Source organism: Lactuca serriola, chromosome 5 (genome assembly GCF_051521515.1).
Source record: "Lactuca serriola cultivar US96UC23 chromosome 5, Lser_US96UC23_V15, whole genome shotgun sequence".
NCBI classification, from domain to species: Eukaryota; Viridiplantae; Streptophyta; class Magnoliopsida; order Asterales; family Asteraceae; genus Lactuca; species Lactuca serriola.
This window is the reverse complement of record NC_136412.1, coordinates 47,286,729-47,309,274: the sequence shown is the minus strand read 5'-3', so window position 1 is coordinate 47,309,274 and position 22,546 is coordinate 47,286,729. Positions and strand designations below refer to the sequence as shown.

Sequence of the window (22,546 nt, the reverse complement as noted above, 5' to 3'; positions counted from 1 at the left end):
CTACTCGACGAGTCCATCGCTGAAATTCAGTTTCGTTTTTATTTTATTTTTGTTCTTTTTACGTGTGTTGTCTGTTTTCTTTGTAGTTCGTTTATGACCAGGGGAGGAGGTACACCTTTGATTTCACAACTTGAAGAACTGGAAGCAACTTTGAGGAAAAACAAAGGCAAAAACATAGGAGAAGCCGCAACATCGAAGAATTCACCGTTGAAGAATCTAAAATTTGTATTTAGTAAGAAAAATGGCAAGAAAGTAGGAGAATCCAGCATCTCTTCAGTGGTGGACGAAAACACAAAGAAGGAGGATACCAAGTATGAGATCGAAAAGGGAGAAACTGAATCCAAAGAAGGAAGCTATTTTGAAGACGAACCCGCTAACACCATGGCTAACATCGATGAAGTTCCCATGGGTGAATGGAAGAAAAGGATACGTGACGATATCGGCCCAGGACTCGTGCAACCTGTGATTCCCGTGACTGCCACTTTCGAACTCAAAGGCCACATACTTGCTCAAATTAAGTAAATTCCCTTCTATGGAAAAGATCACGAAGACGCATACAAACATTTGGATGAGGTCAACGATGTAGACGACTACTTCAATGTTCAAAATGTACCTCGTGAAACCGTTTTGCTTCGTATGCTTCCCGTCACATTCAAGGGAGCTGCGAAGGATTGGTTGAAATCATTCCCTCCAGGATCCATCACTACTTGGGCTAAAATGAAAGATGAATTTATAGACCAATTTTTCCCCCCTTCAAAGATAGCCAGGTTGAAGAAAGCCATAGCCAACTTTGAACATCAAGCTGGAGAGTCACTTTATGAGGCTTGGGAGAGATACAAGGGCCTCCTAAGGAACTGCCCGCATCATGATCTAAACAGTCAACAAGAAGTCTCCATTTTCTATGATGAAGTCAATGTAACAACTAGGAAGCTCCTCGCAAGTACCTCTCACAAAGAAGGCACCCCGGTGATCAAAGAACTAATTGAAGAATTCTCTAAGCACTCTAGAAAATATCATAACCCAAGGAATGACTTGAATCAAGGGGCGGTGAACTCTATTACCGATGACATGGTAGCAATGATGGCAAAATTGGAAAGCATGGACCGGAAAATGACTAAGATGGACCAAATCATCCATGCCATTAGAGTGGGATGTGAAAATTGTAGAGGGCCCCACCTTACTAAGGATTGTGACCTTGATGAGAATGGGAACCGAAAGGTACAAGTGTGTTATTCGAGTGGTGATAGGTTTGATGACAATTGGCGAAAACCCAAAAAAGAATTGCGTCCATATGAAGAGTACAAAAAGACAAGGGAGGAAAAATATAAGCAAAAAGATAGAGGCTTTTATCAAAGGGAGGAACCGGTACATGAAAAGAAATCAAATTTAGAAGACATGCCCTCAAGATTCGTGGCCGCGTCCGAGAAAAGACATAATGACACTGACGTTGCAATTAAAGATCAACAAAATATGTTGAGAGAACACCAAATTATGATGAAAGATCAACAATCTTTGCTTAGGAACCAGCAAGCATCAATTCTCAACATAGAAAAGCAGTTGGGCCAACTTGCACAACAAGTGAACGAGAGAAGACCGGGTGGACTTCCTAGTAATACCGAAAGCAACCCAAAATGTGCACATATAAACATCATGACAACTAGGAGTGGGAAGATTATAACTCCTCTAGCCCTATTCAGCAAGAAGATCCCAAGATGGTGCAAGAGCAAGAAGCAGAACATGAAGAACCACAAATTCCCGACCCGACTCGCCGATTCGAGGTTACGGACTCGACGAGGCCCCCACCTAAATAGAAAAAAAGCCTCCTGTTAATCCATATCATCCACCACTGCCATTTCCAGCCTGAGCTAGACAAGAAAAGAATGATGTTGACTACCAGAAGTTTCTGGAACACATAAAGGCTCTTCAAATCAATATGCCATTCATAGAAGTGGTTGCACAAATGCCTAAATATGCAAAATTCCTCAAGGAACTTCTCACTAATAGAATGTAGATGGAAGAGGTGAAGAAAGTGGTCCTAAACAAGAACTGTTCAGCTGCCATGTTGAACAAACTACCTAAGAAAAAGGGTGATTCGGGAAGCTTAACATTGCCTTGTCAATTCGGAAACTTAGCTACCATTTATGCACTAGCTGATTCGGGGGCAAGTGTAAATCTCATGCCATACTCATTCTTCATGAAACTAGATCTTCCGAAGCCAAGGCAAATTCGAATGGCAATTCACCTAGCAAATAAAACGATCACATTCCCGAGAGGAATATACGAAGATTTATTGGTAAAGGTCCATAATTTCGTGTTTCCCGCGGACTTCATAGTACTAGATATGGAAGCGGATCCTCGAGTCCCAATCATACTTGGAAGGCCTTTCTTAAACACCGCAAGTGCCATAGTTGACAGGAGAGATTCTAAACTTACTCTTCGGGTAATAGATGAATCTGTTACTTTTGGGGATGATCAAGCCATGAAGCATCCAAGGAATAGTGATGACACAGCATTTTCAGTTGATATGTTGGAAGAATTAATGGAGGAATGGAATGAAGAAGAGCCAAATTGATGAGTTGAAAAACTCTTTACATCGATTAGATCTTTAACAGGTTAATGTAAAACAAATAATCAAAGAATGTAGACATGAGTTGAATCAAAACAAATCTTAATGATTCCAATATAGTCACACCTCAGCAGAGCTCGATAAATAACTTTCGTTGTAGAGGTGAGCTAGGGTTTTACAATACAATTAATGAGAATGATAATGAAAGCGTTAATAATAAGATTGCATGCATGCAACTTATATACTAAACCCTAAAACAAAACACACGGCTGGACAGGCCCAAACCAGTGACAAAACCGGACTAACAACTGAGCCCAATACGCAACACTATAAGCCCAACAATCTCCCCTTTTGCGTCAATTGGAGCGAGACTTCACTTCGGCGGAGGTTGAGGAGTTCGCTTCACAACCTTGAACAACCTTGGAATGATGGCAAGTATAGTCCGTCTGAAACCCATATACCACCGAAGCATATCAGAAAACTGCTTCTTGTCTGCCTCACTGTTTTGATCACATTCCTGGATAATCTCAAGAATATGCTTCAAGCAGGAATTAGAAAATAGATGTTTATCAGCAAGAGCAAATAGACACCTTTGACACTCACGTCTAACAAGCATAACAGTCTGAAACGGTGGGTCTATTTTACCCTTTACCATCAGCTCAATGTCACCTGCCATCCCAATTGGCTTGATTGAGGGCTTCTTTCGTATAGCAGTGGCAACCTCCTCATACATCTTTGCTACTTCATGAATGTAACACACCAGCATACGCTTGATGTGACCTATGATTGGTTCATACTCCTTTGGGTTGGCAAGAAGAATGTTTTTCAGGAGAATCCAATCATGTGGATTCAAATTTGGTAAATTAGCAAGTGAGATTATATGAGCCGAACTGTCTGATCCTCGGGTCACTTTGAGCTTGATATTAAGAAACTTCCCTGCTGGAGTAGGTTTTAGTACTTTAACTGTTGTGATCTTCTTGCTACTCCAAGTGAGGTATTGGGGTTGAGAGAACTCATGATAGTAATCAAGCAAGTCTTGATCAACCTTCGGGTCAGGAGAAGGAATTGCCACTGTAGATTGAAAGCAATGAAAAATAAAAGCCTTGCGAGTGATTGGCATATCGAATTGAGAATCTTTAGTATTCTCAACATCGAACGAAAGAACATGCTCTAGCCAATGAGAGCTTGGTGCTTCAATAACCTCCTTTCTAAGCCTTTCTAGCGACCACAGAGGAAACATCAATTTCCTTTGTATAAGCAGATTCGCTTCTCTCTCTTCATTCTCTTGATTGGTCGCTTCTTGAACCTTATCTTTAATCTGTTGAATGGAGGGCTTGGCTTTGTATGAACTTTTTTAGGAGTTGTTTCTTTTATATCATCAACATCGTCCTCATCATCATCATCCACAATGACTTTTCCTTTATTTTGAATCCCAGAACCCAAAGCTTCTTTCCCCTTCGGTTCAGTAACCACCTTCGGTTGTTGTGGTTTCGGTTGTTGAGGTTTCGGTGGTTGAGGTTTCGGTGGTTGAGATAAAAGCTTCTTTTCTTCTCCCCTTGTTGCGGAGGGACAACAGACTTCGGAACACCCTCAATTCGACTTAGAATATCAAGAGTGGGCCTCAACTTCTCAGCCAAATGATGTCGAACGGAGATTGTAAGAACTAAATCGTGGGCTTCAAGAAGATGAAGAAGAATCGAGTATACATCACCAACTGAGCTTTTTACCGCACGCAGTTTGTCAAGATCCTTGTTCGCTTGATTGAGCTTCAGATTCTGGGTTTTAAGTTTAGTGGTTTTTAGAGCAAGTTCATCCATCACTCTGCTTTCCAAAGCAAGATCTTCCTGAAGTTTATCCAAATGCTCAGAGACAGATACTTGTAGCTTGACTTGATCAGAGGTTTAGTTCTTTCGAATCGCCTCAAAATTCTCTTATCTTTTTGAAGAGATTGAGTTAAGTTTTGAATCGTGGCGTTGACTTTGTTGGCATTTTGCTCTGCAGCACCCTGTAAAGAATCAAGAAAAAGATTAGCATTATGAATTAGTTTATCGACTTTTTCGGTCCCTTCGGTGCAGACTTTGGTTGAAGCATCAATAGCAGAGGTGGCTTTGGTGATTAAAGTTTCGTGTTCCTTGACCCAAGTGGCCATCATGCCTTTCACATCAGATTCAGAAAAAGAATCCTGAGTAGAGGAGGAGGCCATAATCTTGTCTAGCTTTTCATTTAGCTCCCTGAGATGCCGCTTGGTGACAGGGGCATCATCATCATCATCATCATCGCTTAGCACCCTGTAGGGACTATAATAGAACGAGTCAAATTCGACTTCCTCTCCTCCAAGAACTGGTCGGTTTCTGTTGATGGGGTAGGTGAGAGAGGTTTAGAGATAACGGGGATGTCATCCACTGAGGTACGAACCCCTGTATCAGATATGTTGGCATGAACCTCAGGTTCGGTAGGGTGAGTAGCAGTGATAGTGGTTGCTTCAGTGAATATTGGGGTTGTAATGGGAATAGTTGTTGTGGGTGTGGAGGTGATAACAGGTGCGATTGGAGTTATGGAAATTGTGATTGAGATAGATGGAGTTGAAGATGGGTTGGAGCGAACTGGTACCTCATGTGTAGCCGAAACTGGAGGTGTATTACCATGGACCGAACCTTCATCGTCCAAGACAGAACTTTTGCTTTCGCTTGGTGGAAAGTTTGGTTGATGATCTGAGGGAGTGTAGTCTGAATCACTGGAGGAAACATGGCATGATTTCCTAGCAAGTTTCTTAACCTTTTTCTTCTGTGGTTGTGAGGGAGCTGCCTTCTCAGACTTTTGCCTCTTAGGAGTAGTCATGTTGGACACTTGACCCTCCTTCTCCTTCTTTTTCAAATCAGGCTTTTTGCCCCTTTTTGGTGTTTTATCAGCTTCCTCTAAGGACTTGATCATCTTTGCAGTTAACTCCCTTGGCCCAGAAGATGGAAGGTTCTTGTATGCTTGGAACAGTTTGCGTGCATCGGGCACACAGGCATACATAGAGGCTGGAATGGACCCGTCAAAGGGAAACGTGGAAGGATCGGTGACTATGATCTTAGTCGTATGAAAAGTAGCGATCGAAGAGAGAAATGAGTCTTCCATAATAGGGACATGAAACCTATCCATAGCCCAATGAGTAACAAGTGTCCAAAACCTTCCACAGGATATTTCGGAATGACGCGAAGCTGAAGAGAGACTTTGCACCAACTAAATCCAAAGAACAGATCCATAATCCAAGCTTATTCCAGTGTAAATACGATAGAGAAGGGTCATAAAAATCTTGCTAGCTCCGTCTGAACCAGCAACCCTCTCAGAAAGGCCTTTGAACAGTAGGGCGAAGAGGCCATTCCATTGAGGTGGAAGGCAAGACTTCTTGACTTTAGTGACTGTCAAGAGCAGTTTCGTATACCCCATATTGTAGAACATGGAGAAGAGCTGAGAAGTGGCGATAGATTCAGGTTTAACCATGGAGGCGTCATAAGGGAGCCATGGCAGTGAGCAAAATCGATCCTTGGAAATCGACGTCTTTTGATTGAGAATGTCAAAGAAAACCCTCTTTTTTGTCTTGTCATATGTTGTTGTAGTGTACACCTGGGAGAGAAAAGACATCGGTACTGATTCAACCTTCGTCAAAGCGATAACGAGTGGAGAGTACTTGAGACATTCCACCACATTAAGAATATATGGTTCATATGCAAACGGTGTGAGATCGGTCAGAAGATTCTGATTCTCCTTGATGGAAAGAAGAGTTGATCGAGCAGAAGTTTCATAGACGGAAGAAGATTCTGCCATTGTTGAAGCTTGGCGAAGAAGATGATGAACAGAGGAGAAAGAATCGCCGGTATTCGTTGTTGAAAAATATGTGAGCAGTAAAAAAGTAAAGGTAATTTGAGAAAACCCTTTATACTGTCAAGCAAGAGAGAGAAAGAAATTGCAATCATATCACAGGCGAAAAAATCTCAATCGACGCCTAGAAAAGCATGATTTGACAACTGTTACACCTAGAGAGGCGGAAACAGGCGTGACATTAGCTATCGTTTCAAATTCACGCACCTTTCCATGTTTATCTCGACCTTACCGTTCCAGATTCCAGACCCTTCAAATTCATGCTGACTCATCCTTTTGCTTTTAATAGACTCCATTCCATCATAATGAACCGAAGCTATATTTCTGAAAATAGCTTATGTGAAACCGAACCAGACTTTGGAAAATCAAAGATTTTCGTGCAAGATAGTGTGAAAGAGATAGAAATAAAGCAAATATTTTGTGGGATATATGTGATGTCTACGAAGACATAAAACAGTGGATCCCGGGCACGAATCTCTACCTTCAAAGTCAAGAGAGACTTCAAAGTGCTTGTTTGGTTTCGCGTTGAATTACGATCAAATGCATGTAAAGAGACATTGAAAGGAATCTTTTTATATAAATCTATTAGGGTGGCTTTCACTTCAATCCATACATGGGAACTTGACATAAGACCGAAAGTGGAAAAAGTACTTGTGAGACCAGTGTAGCATGTTAAACAAGTAGGTTTTGATCTATTTCAATGACTTTGTGGTAATTAAAAATCTCAAAAAAAAATGAAAATTGGATCTTATGGGAAAAAACGTCTTGGTGTTAGACAATTTCATAAAGATCACGCAAAAATAAAAAGAGATTTCATGAGATAACAAGTAATGGCTAGAATGTGTACGCGATCACCGTCAATTCATTTAAGGTGTTGGATGTTGGGTTTCACTTAGCACGTGGTGAACTTATCTAAGATCATCAACACAGATGTTGTGTAACCATAAACCTCAGTGGTAATTGCTGAGAGTCTCAAGGGTTACAATTGTGGAGTGAAACAAGATGGAGAAATAAGATAAGGTGGTTGAGAAATCGTAAGTACCCCTGCTATTTGAGAGTGACAGAGCATAAAAGTCTTTACACAATATGAGAAGAGTAAGGTAGCTCATGACTTGAGTAAATTTAGCAGCCTAATTGGGAAGAAATGATTGGTGTCGACCAAATCATTAAGGCTTCACTCATAATCTTGGAGGCTTCGGTCTACATACAACAACATGCTTCTAGGGACACTTAACTAGTACAAAGATAGAAATAGAATACATGCCCTAGCTCCAATTGTTATAACTCTTGTGATCGTCAAGCCTAAGGAAAGAAACAAACACGAAACGAAACAGAAAAGAAAAATATTTTTGAAGTTTTGGAATTTTCTAAAAAAGAACAAAACATAAAAGAAAAAGAATAGAAAATAAAATGTTTTTGGAGTTTGTGAAACTTAGAAAAAAACAGAAAATAAAATATTTTTGGATTTTATGAAAAGTAAGAGAAAAACATAAAATAAATTAAGATACAATAAAGTGTACAAAAGGTATAACCGAAAACTCACCATTATATATGAGGCGAAATGGACCGAGCGCTCGGTTCATTTCGGTTCCCGAAAAATCAGGACCAGAAATAGACCGAGCGTTCACTCTATTTCGCTTCCAACTTTTAATGTGATGATAGCGATTTTGGTACAAATTCAGCTTCCATCATTCCTAAGCCTTGTATGATTTATTAAAACTTGCTTCATGCAAGGCTTTTGTAAAGATGCCAGCTAATTGATCAGTGGTTCTTACAAAATGTATTTCGACATTATCGTCTTCCATGTGATCCTTAATAAAATGATACCTCAGTGCTATGTGTTTCGTTTTGGAGTCTTGCACTAGATTGTGAAATGTCCTTATTGCACTTTCAGAGTCACAATATAATGGAATTTTCTTCATGTTCAGGCCATAGTCTCGAAGTTGACTTTATATCCAAATGACTTGTGATGTACATTATGCCGCAACTATATATTCTGCTTCGGCTGTAGAAAGAGATACACAGGTTTGTTTCTTCGATTGCCAGGTGACAAGTTTTCCAACAATGAATTGGCATCCTCCAGTAGTGCTCTTTCGGTCCAATCCACATCCTCCTAGATCAGCATCAGAGAATGCCTGAACAAAGAAACCTGATATTGCAGGGTACCATAGACCGAGAGAGGAGGTTCGCTTCAAATATCGAAAGATATTCTTCACTGCCAACATAGGAGGTTCGCATGGATTAGCTTGAAACCTAGAAGAATAACAAACAAAAAACATTATGTCTGGTCGACTTGCTATTAGATACATCAAGGACCCTGTCATTTGACGATAGAGGGTCATGTCAGCAGCCGGTTTGTCCAGAGAAGGTGTTAACTTCATGCCAAACACCATAGGAACCTTCACTTTTGAGTCTCCCATCATTCCAAACTTGGTAAGCAAGGTCTTCGTGTAAGCCTCTTGATTAATAAAAATGCCTTCGGGTCCTTGTCTAGTATTTAAGCCAAGGAAGAAGTTAATTGGACCCATAGAGCTCATTTCAAATTTAGTCTCCATCAACTTCCTGAATTCTGCTGTTAAGCCAGGATTCGTGGAACCGAAGATGATATCATCGACATATATTTGAACGATCATAAGGTGGTCACCCTCTTTCTTACAAAAGAAGTTTGGGTCAACCGAGCCTTGTTTAAACTTTGTCAATTTTAGAAATCGAGTTAATGTTTCATACCATGCTCTTGGTGCTTGCTTCAGACCATAAGCCCCCTTGTCCATAATGTAGCAATGATCTGGATACTTCTCGTTCACAAAACCTGGTGGTTGCTCTACATACACCATTTCTTCTAATTCTCCATTTAGAAATGCTCATTTGACGTCCATTTGACATACTTCAAAGTTCTTATGAGCAGCATAAGCTAGAAAGATTCTTACTGATTCTAACCTTGCTACTGGAGCGAATGTATCTTCGTAGTTAATCCCTCTTCTTGACAATATCCCTTCACAACCAGCCTTGCTTTGTTATGAATTACATTCCCTTCCTTGTCCATTTTGTTTCAAAATGCCCATTTCAGTCCAAATACAGATGTATCCTTTAGTGTAGGAATCAGTCTCCATACCTTGTTTCGCTCAAAATCGTTGAGTTCGTCTTACATTGCATGTACCCAATCAGAGTGATCTAGTGCAGTGTTGACAGTCTTCGGTTCGATTTTGGTGACAAACGAATTAAACATGCAAAATTGCACTTGAGAGAATAATGTAGTTTGCTTCGCATTCAGTTGAGAACGAGTAAGAACTCTTTCTAATGAATCACCAATGATTTGGGTTTTTGGATGATCTTTTGTCCATTTGGTGAGAGGATAGTAATTTGGATCATAGGAGGGATCCAACTCAGCATTTACTTCTTCTTCGAATTTTGACTGAGTATCATCGTCAATTGTATTTGCATTCTCCCCCTCAAATGATGAGCCAGTTTCGACTTCAGGCATTGAATTCTCCCCCTCAATTGGACGTTTGGTTGACATAGTAGTGGATGGGTTCTCCCCCTGGAATGGTAATTCAGGATTATCGGATGAAGATGAACCCTCCCCCTGAAATGTAGAAGTTTCTTTTGGAGGTTCGCTTTGACTAGGCTGTTCGGTAGTCCCCGGTTGCTCTTTTTCCATATCCTTCGTTGCGTCATCAATCATTCGCTTCAAGGTGACAATCTTATTGACAGGTGCCTTTGCTTCAGAGTGAATGGCTTTCTCTAGTTCATCAAATAATGACATGTATTGCTCAAATAAATTCGAAATGGAAATAGTGACTTGACTAGACATTGGAAAGATTTCCTCCATTGAACCTTTGATTGTTTGAAGCTTCTTGATGTAGTTGTCATCGAAGGTGACATAATTGGTTTCTTTGGTTTTCTTGGAATGTTTGTTTAGAACCCTATATGCCTTGGAGTTTAATGAGTAGCCAAGAAAAATCCCTTCGTCAGCTTTGACATCGAACTTGTTTCGGTGCTCCTTTGAAATAAAAAATAAAGCATCTGGAACTGAACACATGGAAGAGCTTGACATTTGGCTTACGATTGTTCAAGATCTCATAGGGAGTAAAAGAAAAATGTTTGTTAAGAAGAGATCTGTTCTGAGTATAGCAAGCAGCAGCAATAGCATCAGCCTAGAAATATAAAGGCAATGAGGCAAAACTGAGCATGGTTCGGGTTGCTTCACACAACGAGCGGTTTCGCCTTTCAACCACACCATTTTGTTGTGGAGTGTAGGGAGCAGAAAAATTGTGAGATACTCCCTTTTCAGCAAGAAAGTCTTCAAATTCATTGTTTTTGAACTCCAGCCCATTGTCACTTCGAATGTTTCATACCAGCTTTCGCAGTTGAAACTCTATTTGCTTGACAAAAACCTTGAGTTTTGGTGTAGCCTCTGATTTCTGTTTAAGAAAGAACACCCAGGTGAAATGAGAAAAATCTACTATTACTAGTATATATTTGTTACCACCAATGCTTTCAATAGCCGAAGGTCCACATAAATCAACATGCAGAAGCTCAAGTGGTTCGATGATCTTCGTGTTGACACGTGTTGGATGACTTTTCCTGCTTTTCTTTCCTATTTCACATGATGCACACAGATGTTCTTTATCAAACTTGAGTATTGGATGTCCTCGTACATGATCACCAAGAACTAGCTTGTTGATGTCTTTGAAGTTGAGGTGTGAGAGCCTTCGGTGCCATAACCAACTTTCGTCTGAGAGAGCTTTCGTTAGCAGACACACAACTGGCTTCCCTCGAATGGGATTGAGGTTCAGTGGGTACATTTCGCCTTTTCTTTTGGATTTTAGCATAACGGTTTTGTTCTTCTTCTCTACTATTTCAGATCCTTCATCATCGAACGAAACCTTCAGTCCTGTCCCCACCACCGGTTGTGAAACACTGATGAGATTGTGTTGTAAGCCCTCTACATATGCTACTTTTCTGATTGAGAATTCGCCATTTGTGATCATTCCATAGCCTTTTATTGTGCCAAATGAGTTATTGCCATACTTGACGCAACCACCATTCGTAAGAGATCGAAACTCCCTAAGCTCTTTCTTTCTCCCTATCATGTGACCTGAGCAGCCACGATCAATGTACTATTCGTTGCCAAACTGCTCGTCACGCATAACCTGCAAAATTAAGCATATTTAGGAACCCAAAATTTCTTGGGTCCTTGTGAGCCTTTTAGAGAACAGGGTATAGCAATAGAAGAATCAACCAAGTAAGTTCGTTTTATTAGGGTTGTTTCATCTTTTATTTTTATTGTAAAAACTTTGATTTTATTATCTTTTTGATGCTTCAATCGTAGGTTTAGGAGTTGGATATTTATTGTTTTCTAACTTTTGGTTTTGGTTCCCTACGTTAGTATTCATCTTCTTTTCGTCTCCTGAGACGATCTTCCCTTTTCCCTTCACATCTTCTTTTGGATTGTGATTTGAGTGAAAGGAATGTGTTTTAGAAATGAAACTTTGTTTTCGGGTCCTTTCGCTTGTGGACGAGGAGCCGAAACTGCTTCTTCGGTTGTTGGGTTGAGAACCGAAACTACCCTTTCAGTTTCTTTCGCTTCTATTTTGGGGACCAAAACTTCCCTTTTGGTTTGCTTGTCTACATGAATAGCATTGATTACAAGAAGTAGATTGATTTTTTGATACTCCTTTATCCTTAGCGGTTGAACTCTTGTCTGATCGAACGTAATTTGGGTTTTGGGACTACCAAAATTGTTTCCTTTCGGTGAAATTCTTCTTGTATCTCTTGTTACGTTGTTGTTTCTTTTCAGACATTTGTTTGGGATTTTTATGGATGTTAACCTTCGGTTTCGATCTTTCATTATGAGTTTCGCTCTTTAATGAGGAAGTTTCTCTTGTAGCCTTGACTGATTCACTTGGAATCCTTTTGGTACCACTGGTTGTTGGCATATCAAAGCTTGTAGGCTTGTCGAGTGGTTCTGCCACATATCTGCCTTTAACCCTCCATGATTTTCTCTCAGATAAACCAACTGTTTCATCAGCATTGTCTATTGGTGCCGACCAGAAAAAATTCTCACATCCTTCAGCATTATCCTCGTTCACTGGTGCTGTGAGTTCGATTGTTTGCTTCTGTGTGACGTCAGTAACCGCATAAAATTGATTTGGTGTGGTTCGAACCTTTTGATACACCACAACCTTTTCTTTCATGACTTTGGACTTATTTTGGGACAAACGAGCGAACTCAACAGAATTTTCGAAGATGAGATTTTTGGTAGGTTCGGGTTCGCTCTTGACAAATTCAGAATAGTCTACCTCATCTTCTACACATATTTCACTCATATCATCATCCTCATCAAATTTAGAATTATTTTCAACATTAATTTTTGTTTCTAAACTCAACTTGGCATTCAACAAGTCAAATTTCTGTATACTTTCGATTTTAATTTTCAATTTATCATTTCCGTCCAATAAATTCTTAAGCATGTCCTTATAGTCTTTGGACTAGATAAAAGATTCAATTTTGTCAAGACCAATTTTATAGCAAGGAGAAACTTCATCAGACGAGACAACAACTTCACAATCATAGGCTTCAGCATCAATTTCGTCCTACTTTAATTCAAGGAAATGAAGAATCATACTATGAATTTTCCTGCCTATTTCACAATCCAGATGCAACTGAGTGATATTAGAATATAAACATTTAGCAATTAAACAAAAAATATTTCTCTGTTTCAAAACCTTCAAATTATCCCTTTGCAAATAAATTGTCTCGTCCTTAATTCTAATTAACTCTTTCTCCTTTTGCTCAATCCATATTCGCCTCTCCTCACTCTTCAAAGACACCCAGCTGAGTTGATCAATTAGCTTAGAAATTGTGAGGCGATTTTGGGTTAAACTACCACTTAAACTAGAAAATATAGATTTTAATCCGTTTAATTCTTTTTCATAGTTAGTGATAGGGATTTTTAAAGATTCGATAATAGATTGTACCTTCTTGATCAATTTATCACACTCATTGATCTTCTCTCCAATAGGCATGGCAGCAAAGCACCTATCTTCTCATTCCTTCGCTTCTTCTTTCCCCCCATCAGTGGTGTAACCCCTCATCTGTGACACTCCTGCTGTCACCATCAAACACTTTCCTTCAGCAGCATTCTCATCTTCTTTCGCCACGAAAGCCCTGCCATGTGTAGGCTTTCTCAGTTCTTCATCCTCTGAATCAGTGGACCAGACTTCAACACCACCAAACTCATGATCGGCAACATTTTCCTGCACAATAAGAACATTCATAGTGTTATTTGCAGCAGCTTTCTTCTTCTTAATCTCTTCTAGCTTTCACAGGTAATATGCTTCATCATCTTCACTCTCATTCTTCTCTGTCATCTTTCTCAACATATAGTCCTTGGCAAAATGGTTTTTGCCACCACAAAAGTGACAATTAAATCCTGAGTCACTTGACATCTAGCTCTCTTTATTCGGTTCTTCTTGCTGGGGAGTGATCTTCGGTTCCTCCTTTGCCTTTTCGGAATTGTAGTTTCCTTGCCAGTTTCGGTTCTTATTGGTGGCAAACTTTCTGCGAATGAACCTCATTGGGTTTGAAACCATCAAAGCATATTCTTCATTGGTCAAATCAAATTCATAAAGATCTAAATCTTCTTCCTCCTCAACTGTATTCTTTCCTTTGGAAATTAGAGCCAAGGAACCCATGCTAGAAACCACATTTGTTTCTTTAGTCACAGAACCTTCATATGACTTCAGTATCCCCACTAGCTTCGCCAAAGAGTAAGCCTTGAATTGTTCATGTGCCTTTACAGTAGACACTACATCCATCCATTCAAATCTTAGGCCATTCATGAATGTGACCTTCTGCTCAATAACTTTCCTCTCTATGCCATGCTTTATCATTTTGCTAAGAAGATGATTAAAGCGATCAAAGGCTTGAATAAGCTTCTTTCAGGTTTCTGCTTGAAGTCTCCAAACTCTAAAAGCAATAGAGTCTGGATCGAATGCTCAAGATCCTCATCGGTAGAATACAGCTCTTTCAGCCTGTCCCAAAACTCTTTTGCCATCGTGCATAAGCTAACCAACCAAAAGGTGTTCGACTGTAGGTAAAATCTGATCATTCTAAGCGCTTTAATATTGCATACAAAATTATCCTTTTCATCTTGAGGAACATCTTTAACATCAACCATAAGTTGGTTGTACTCCTTTTGAGTCTTTATGATTCGTTATGTGCCAGAGTGAGCGAACGGACCTACAGTGATCGCTTCCCAGATCAAATACCCATTGTCTTCAGAACCGATCACATAGTCTTTAAAGTGATGCGTCCATACTTCATAATCCTGAGTATATAGAATAGGAATCCTAGTTGTGGATCCAATGATGTTGGAAATATTGATAGGGTTTGTGTTGGAATCTTCGTGTGACATGATGATATTGAGAAAAACCAGTTCAAGATCAGACTTGTAAACAATGTTAGGGTAAAATTGAAATCCAAAAACCACGTCAATAACAAGATGACGGCTTCTAACAGAGACCAATATTAGCGGAAAACCCTGAAACCTTCTTTGACAGAAGAGATGCGTATATCTTCAACAGGTTAATATAAAACAATTAATCAAACAATGTAGACATGAGTTGCATCAAAACATAGCTTAATGATTCCAATATAGTCACACCTCAGCAGAGCTTGATAAAGAACTTCTGCTGTAGAGGTGAGCTAGGGTTTTACAATACAATTAATGAGAATGATAAAGAAAGCGTTAATGATAAGATTGCATGCATGCAACTTATATACTAAACCCTAAAACAAAACACACGGCCAGACAGGCCCAAACCGGTGACAAAGCTGGACTAACAACCGAGCTCAAGACGCAACACTATAAGCCCAACACAAACAAATCCACAGTCCCCCTTGAAGAAGAGTTTGATACTACAAAAAACCTGCTAGAAATAGAGAGACTACTCAAGGAATCTGAATACAATGATATGATCAGAAGTGCAGAAAACTCGACTCGCCGAGTAGCCACGACCAACTCGATGAGTCCATCCGAAGAAACTCGATTTCTCGCGAATTTTGCCCAGGACTCGACAAGTCCACTCTCTAGACTCAACATGTGCAACTTTTAGAATGCAAAAATTGAGCTCAAGGCACTACCAGATCACTTGGAGTATGCATTTCTTGAAGATGGGCAACAAAAAACCAGTAATTATAGCTGTTGACTTGGCCAAACATGAAAAAGAAAGTCTCGTGGGTGTACTACGAAAGAGGCAAGGAGCTATAGCATGGAAGATAACCGACATAAAGGGAATTAGTCCGGCTTCTTGTTCTCACAAGATTAACTTGGAAGATGGAGCTAAACATGTAGCTCAACGCCAAAGAACACTTAACCCAAACATGCAAGAAGTTGTGATAAAGGAGGTGGTTAAACTATTAGATGCCGGAATAATTTACTCAATCTCCGATAGTCCATGGGTAAGTCTGGTGCAAGTGGTACCGAAAAAAGGTGGAATGGTGATCAATGAAAATAATGAGTTAATTCCAACAAGAGCATTAACCGAGTGGCGCATTTGCATTGACTACAGAAAACTAAGTGATGCCACATGCAAGGATCACTTTCCATTACCGTTTATCGATCAAATGCTCGAAAGACTCTCCATTCATCTATATTATTGCTTTCTTGATGGTTTTTTGGGGTATTTCCAAATTCCAATCGACCCACAGGACCAAGAGAAGACCACTTTTAAATACCCAAGTGGAACATTCGCATATAGATGCATGCCTTTGGGTTGTGCAATGCCCCGTCTACTTTCCAAAGGTGCATGATGGCCATTTTTCACGACATGATTGAGAAATTCATGGAGGTCTTTATCGATGATTTCTCGGTGTTCGGGTCATCTTTTGAAGATTGTTTGTCTAATTTGGATTTGATGCTAGCAAGATGTGATAAGACTAACCTTGTTCTTAATTCGGAGAAGTGTCATTTCATGGTGAAGGAAGGAATTGTGCTAGGACACATGGTATCAAGAATGGGGATTGAGGTAGATAGAGAAAAAGTTGAGACTATAGCAAAATTACCACCGCCAACTAATGTAAAAGGAGTGAGAAGCTTTCTAGGTCATGCGGGATTTTACCGGCGTTTTATGAAAGACTTTTCGAAGATCACAAGGCCCTTGAATCAACTTTTTTTGAAGGATGCCCCATTTGACTTTTTTGAAGAGTGTCTTGATGCATTTCACTTATTAAAGGAAAAGTTAACCACTATAAATATTATGATAGTGTTGATACATGAAGTGACCCTCCTAATTTGTCTACCGCAGTCTTCAGCTCTCCGCAGTCAAGTTTCTTCAGCGATCTCATCCGAAGTCATCAAGCTACCGTAGTCTCTATTTCTGTACTTAGTCTATTTTATCTATTTCTTGTAATACTCTCTATTGTCCAGTATGCCTTGCATGGCTACTTTTAGAGAGTGAATCACTAGTATTTCTGAGTCTCTATAAATAGAGCTCATTTCTTATGAATCAATACAGATCTCTTCTTACTCATTTTTAGATCTTAATTATCTTCAAGTTATCTCATATCTTTCTTACTCTCTGAAATCCTCTCGAACACAAATGTTTAATATCTCTCTTCGGAGCAAGTCATCCGTGACTTTATCACTAAGATTGATCTCACTCGTTAACTTGGTTTGAATGCATTCCATGTTATGAATCATCTTATGTGTTTACTTGATATATCACCTGCTGTCATTTATGTTTCTTTACATTTCCGCAACTAACTATCTAACATATTAACTTATTATTGTTGAGCTTTTAGATCCTTTAAGATTAACTAATTCCGCAATCATACTTGTTATAACATTTGTTCAAGTGTATCTCAAGTTATTTTCTCTCAATAATTGGTATCAGAGCCATAGTGGTTGTTTTTTGAAAAACGAAACTCTGATTTTTCAAAGGGCCTTCTATACCACTGAAGCTCATTTTTAAACAAAAAAAACAAAATGGCACAAGCACTTTCTCTAAACGTTTCCAATAGTGTTGGTGGTTCAAATCAAGCTCCAATATTGGTTGGAAATGAATACCATCACTAGTCTCAAAGAATGGAAAGATATTTAAGGAGACTTGGAAGAGATGTACGGCGATCTGTTGAAGAAGATCCACATGTCCCTGTTCTTACACCTATCCAAACCGATGGCGCCACGGCCAGACTAGCAGGAGGACAACCAATCTTGAACCGTCCCACCAAGGATGATCTTGATAAAATGGAAAATGATGTTGTTGCTTTTTATGAAATATCTTGTGGAGTTGCTCCTGACAACTTTGACATTATCATAAACTGTAAATCAGCAAAAGAGATCTGGGATGTTCTCAAGAACTTGTATGAAGGCTCAAAACAAGCTCAAGATAAGAAGCTCACAACTGCACTCAATGAATTCAACAACTTCAAAGCTCATGTTGGTGAAAGTTTAGAGGACTCCTTCAAAAGGTTCAATCTGATTGTTACCAAGTTATCAAATACTAGCACCATCCGCAGTAACCATGAAACAAACCTTCAATTTCTCAACTGGTTAGGAAGACATTGGACTACTACTAAGATGATAGTTGATGGAGATAGAAAGATTCATTACCTGTCTCTTTACAAGCTATATGGGGAGTTGCAAGCACAAGAATCCACCGTACTCAAAGACTGTGCTGACTTCGTAGGACCACTTGCTCTTATAGCACAAGCTCCTCACAACCAGTCTTACTCACCCTCGTATGACACTACACCGCAGTCATACGAAGCTGATTCAGAGTATGATGATGAAGAAGAATTTTAGAAAGCTATTGCTCTAGTTAGTAAACAGTTCAACCGACTACCACCTCACTCTTTTCAAAATAATCAACAATTCAATAAACCTCCTTTTAATTGTAACTTCAACCCACAAAACAATCACTCTCATTAGCCTAAAAGTTCACACCCACAACTGCAATCTCAAAACACTCAACCAAAGGAAATACCGTAGTCCATGCAAACCTCTGACTCCAGTAGCTCTTCAGAAGACAAAAGTGATGTTGTAATATGCCACAAATGCAACAAAGAGAATCATTTTACAAAGGATTGCAAAGCCAACGTAGTGAAAGACAGAGCATTCTACCTTAGAATGGATCAAGAACTGGAAGAAAAGGAAAAGGTTAGGGCATATGTGGCTCATGTTAAAAGAGACCATCAAGTTTGGTCATCCGGAGATGAAGAAGAAAGCGTCAGTAATATCAAAGGGAAAGCAAGATCTGCATGCTAGCAACTGCTGATGATGATGGTTTTACAAAGCTGGAAAGGAACTACTGCTACATGGCAAAGGATGGAACTCTAAGCATCATCGACCAGGTAAAACTCATGATCCAAACTCTAAACTATAACATGCATGACTGTCAACCTTTCATAGACAATCTTAATGACACATGTGTTGCCGTCCTTTCAGACTACAACAAAGCCTTAGATGGGAAGAACATAGCATCCCAAGAGATGTTCCATGTAAGAGGACGACTGGAAAACAAAAGACTCAAAATGGCTATGTTAGAAAGAGATTTAGAATTAGAAAAAGATGCAAGAATGTTGAGTGAAACCAACCTAGAAATAGCTTTGAACCAAAGAGATTTAGCTCAGAGTGAGATTGTACGTTTAAATCTTTTAATAGAAAAATTGTTCAATGAAAGGGAAGCTATTGAAAATTTAGTTAATAATGGAACTGTGGACAATACATACAATTGGTGTTGGTCCAATGGATATCCTACCACAGAGGATTCCTCACCCCGGTTTAACAAAGATCGACTTTATGTCCCTCCGGACCAACAATTTCATTATCCAGTCAATGACAAGAATTTTCCCGAAGACATCAGAACACACTTCGGTAGACTTCATAATCTAAGTAATAATTGTCTCATTGAGGAAATTGTGCCTGAGGCTTCGGATCACACATGTGATCAACCTCTTATCTGTGGCACAATCAGTCCAAATTCACAGACCTCATCTATTGTTGATGAAGAAATAGTCATAGAAAGTCCCAAAGTCTCACAGGACTTTCCACCCTTGTCCTCAGACCGCAGTGCTTCTCACTGCAGTCATGATTCTCAGAAAAATTCCACACCAATCACAACCCAGACTTACGCTATGGTATCTAAGTCTTCCTTACCAAAATCCACAATCAAAGGTTCAGTGACTCTTCAAACAATTCATCATGAACTACCCATAGAAAATTTTGAAGTAGGTCAATGTTCTCAAAATCCTGAATTTTCAAGTTCTGATGAGTCAAGCCCTCAGTGTCACAATTTTTCAAAGACTTCTAGGAAACCGCAGTTACACACCAATGACTGTGGATCTCCAAAAACTTTAGCAAAAAAGGCTTTCAAAGAGGATACTCGATCTCGAGGCACAAATCGAAATATCTTTTCTAAAAACAAAAGGCATATCAGATTTCCAAAATCTAAAAGTCCAGAAAAGTTTGTTTTTGCTCACTATCTTTCAAAAAAATCTCCCATCAAGAAACCATGCAAAAAGGAATGTGCAGTTTCAACATCCGTTCCTAATTCATCTGACAAAACCCAAAAGAAAGTAAGGTCCTTTCAAAACAATGGTTTTCAAATCTATTCCTCAGAAGATCCAAAATGGAAGGGCATCTTACCCACTCCAACACTTTTAAAATCACCTCAAAGTTTCAACAAATGGAAAGGCATTTTACCAAATCCCAAGAATAAGCCCAAAGTGTCTACACGTGAAACACCTTCTTCAAGACAAACTTTTTATAAATCCAACAGCTCTCGTGTCAAATCTTACCAACCTCAGACCAGTCACAAATCAACCACACCCTTCAGACCGCTGACCAAACAAAGAGCCAAAACAAAACACAAAATTTCAGCATGTCAGTGTCAATGTAGTTGTCAGAAAAAGTTTTCTCATGTCAAAAATGACCTTTTTCCAGAAACCTTGTAACTTTTCAAAAAGGCACTACGCTCCAAAAACTCACAAACACCCAGGACTAGGATTAAAAGTTGACACGAAACCAGTCCCTACAACCTCATTTCATGCATCAATCAGAAGCTCGTCTGTTATCCTAGGCTCCAAACTAGTTTGGATGCCTAAACTAACTGTGTAATTTCCAGGACTTGTGCAAGGAGGAACAAGAAGAAGAATGGTTAATCGATAGTGCCTGCTCCTTGCACATGACGGGAAGGTTAGAATACCTTCGAGATTTCAGGCCAATTTGCAACGATGGAAATGTCACATTCAGGAACAATGCTAATGGGATAATCCGAGGTTACGGTGTTCTCACTACGGAAACTTCTCTATTCAAAAGGTTGCTTATGTAGAAGGCCTTAAACACAATCTCATCAGTGTTGGTCAACTATGTAAAGTAGGACATCATGTTGAATTTGATGACCAGTTCTGCTATGTTATGACAAGCGATAGAAGCACTTGTCTGATCAAATCTAGGTCTGAAGGTACTATGTACCCTCTGCATGTATCCTTGATTATAGGCAAACCGTAGTTATGCATTCTATCCAAAGTTGTATCCGAAGTCAGCTAGCTATGGCACCGCAAGCTCGCTCATCTTAACTTCAGATACATTAACAACTTGGTCACAGGAGAACTAGTCAGAGGTCTTCCAATCCTCAAGTTCAGTAATGATACTCTCTGTCTTGCATGTGAGTGTGGAAAGCAATTCAAGGAAAGTCATCCCACAGTGATTGATTCCTCAATCTCTGAACCATTGGAACTGTTACACATTGATCTCTATGGTCCATCTACCGTAGCCAGTCTTCATCACAAAAAATACACACTGGTTATTGTGGATAACTTCACTCGTTTCACATGGGTCTTCTTTCTTCAACTCAAGTCAGAAACACCGCAGGTGTTGATCAACTTCATCAAGGAAATAGAACTTCAGCTCAAGTTACCAGTCTGACGTATCCGAAATGACAATGGGACCGAGTTTACTAATCATCTTCTAAATAGTTTCTTGGTCTCCAAAGGGATTACACACAACTTCTCAGCTCCATACACACCACAACAGAATGGTGTAGTAGAACGAAGAAATCGCACTCTAGTAGAAGCTGCCAGATCTATGCTCAATTTTGCAAATCTTCCTCTCTACTTCTGGGCCGAAGCAGTGGCCACAGCCTGTTTTGTTCAAAATCGAAGCATTGTATGAAAACGCCTCAACAAAACACTATATGAAGGTCTCAACAACCGCAAGCCAAATGTTTGATTCTTTCATATCTTTGGGTGTAGATGCTTCGTAATAAACAACAGAGATCACCTCAATAAATTTGCACCGAAGTCTGATGAAGGCATCTTCCTTGGCTACTCCACTAACAAGTTTGCTTATCGAGTTCTCATTAGACGCACAAGGTTGATAATTGAAAGCTTCGATGTAAAGTTTGATGATTATCACATCCGCAACTCCGCTCCATCAACTGAAACCACCGCAATTCTAGAAAGTGATATTCCTGCCTCTTCGGGTCCATTAAATCTAGTTGAAATAAACTATGATGATCTCTTTGATCCTGTTGATACAGCCAAGCTATCCAAAGTTCTCGCGTCTCTAGAAGCTCAGCAACAACATGCAGATGTATCTAGTCCTACAGCGTCCAAAGAAGTATCGCTAAATACTTCCACCTCGTCGGTCGAAGGGGAAAACTCCACTCTGGACCATACAGCAACCATCAAGGTTCCAGTATCAGAAGATGACGCTCCAATCTGCAGAGAGTTTCAACCATCAAACGTTTCTTCGGATTCGGATGATGAAAACATAGCAAATATTGACACAAGAATAGATTCAAGGATTATCACACTCCCATCCGCAATCCAGGGGGAACCTTCTCAGGTTCAAGGCGAACTCCCTTCTACACTCTAGGGGGAACCTTTACCATCTGCCCAAGATAAATCTAATCCTGCCTTCCCATTTCAAGACACTTCAGTAGGATGTTCTCAAATCTAGGGGGAACTGCCCTCTTCGACTACTGATTCTTCTAATATTGAAGACAATCCCTCCACCGCAGTTCCTGATCATCTGATACCTCGTCTACATGTATGGACAAGAGACCACCCACCAGGTCAAATTATTGGCAACCCATCGGCAGGAATCCA

At 39.7% G+C, this 22,546-nt stretch overlaps 1 protein-coding gene and 1 non-coding gene across 2 annotated transcripts; one reads left to right on the top strand and one right to left on the bottom strand.

Moving 5' to 3' along the window:
- Positions 1-765: 765 nt before the first annotated feature.
- LOC145056096 (small nucleolar RNA R71) lies at positions 766-872 on the bottom strand. The gene has a single exon (XR_013685632.1). It is a non-coding gene; the product is annotated as a small nucleolar RNA R71 (small nucleolar RNA).
- Positions 873-2,011: 1,139 nt separating this feature from the next.
- Positions 2,012-2,572, top strand: LOC145049493 (uncharacterized). Its single transcript, XM_078997889.1, has one exon. It carries the CDS (start codon positions 2,012-2,014, stop codon positions 2,570-2,572), a length of 561 nt encoding a protein of 186 aa, XP_078854015.1.
- Positions 2,573-22,546: the final 19,974 nt, after the last annotated feature.

Excerpts from the sequence above, each read along its gene's own strand:
- LOC145049493 (XM_078997889.1), top strand. The coding sequence starts at position 2,012 with ATGGAAGAGGTGAAGAAAGTGGTCCTAAACAAGAACTGTTCAGCTGCC.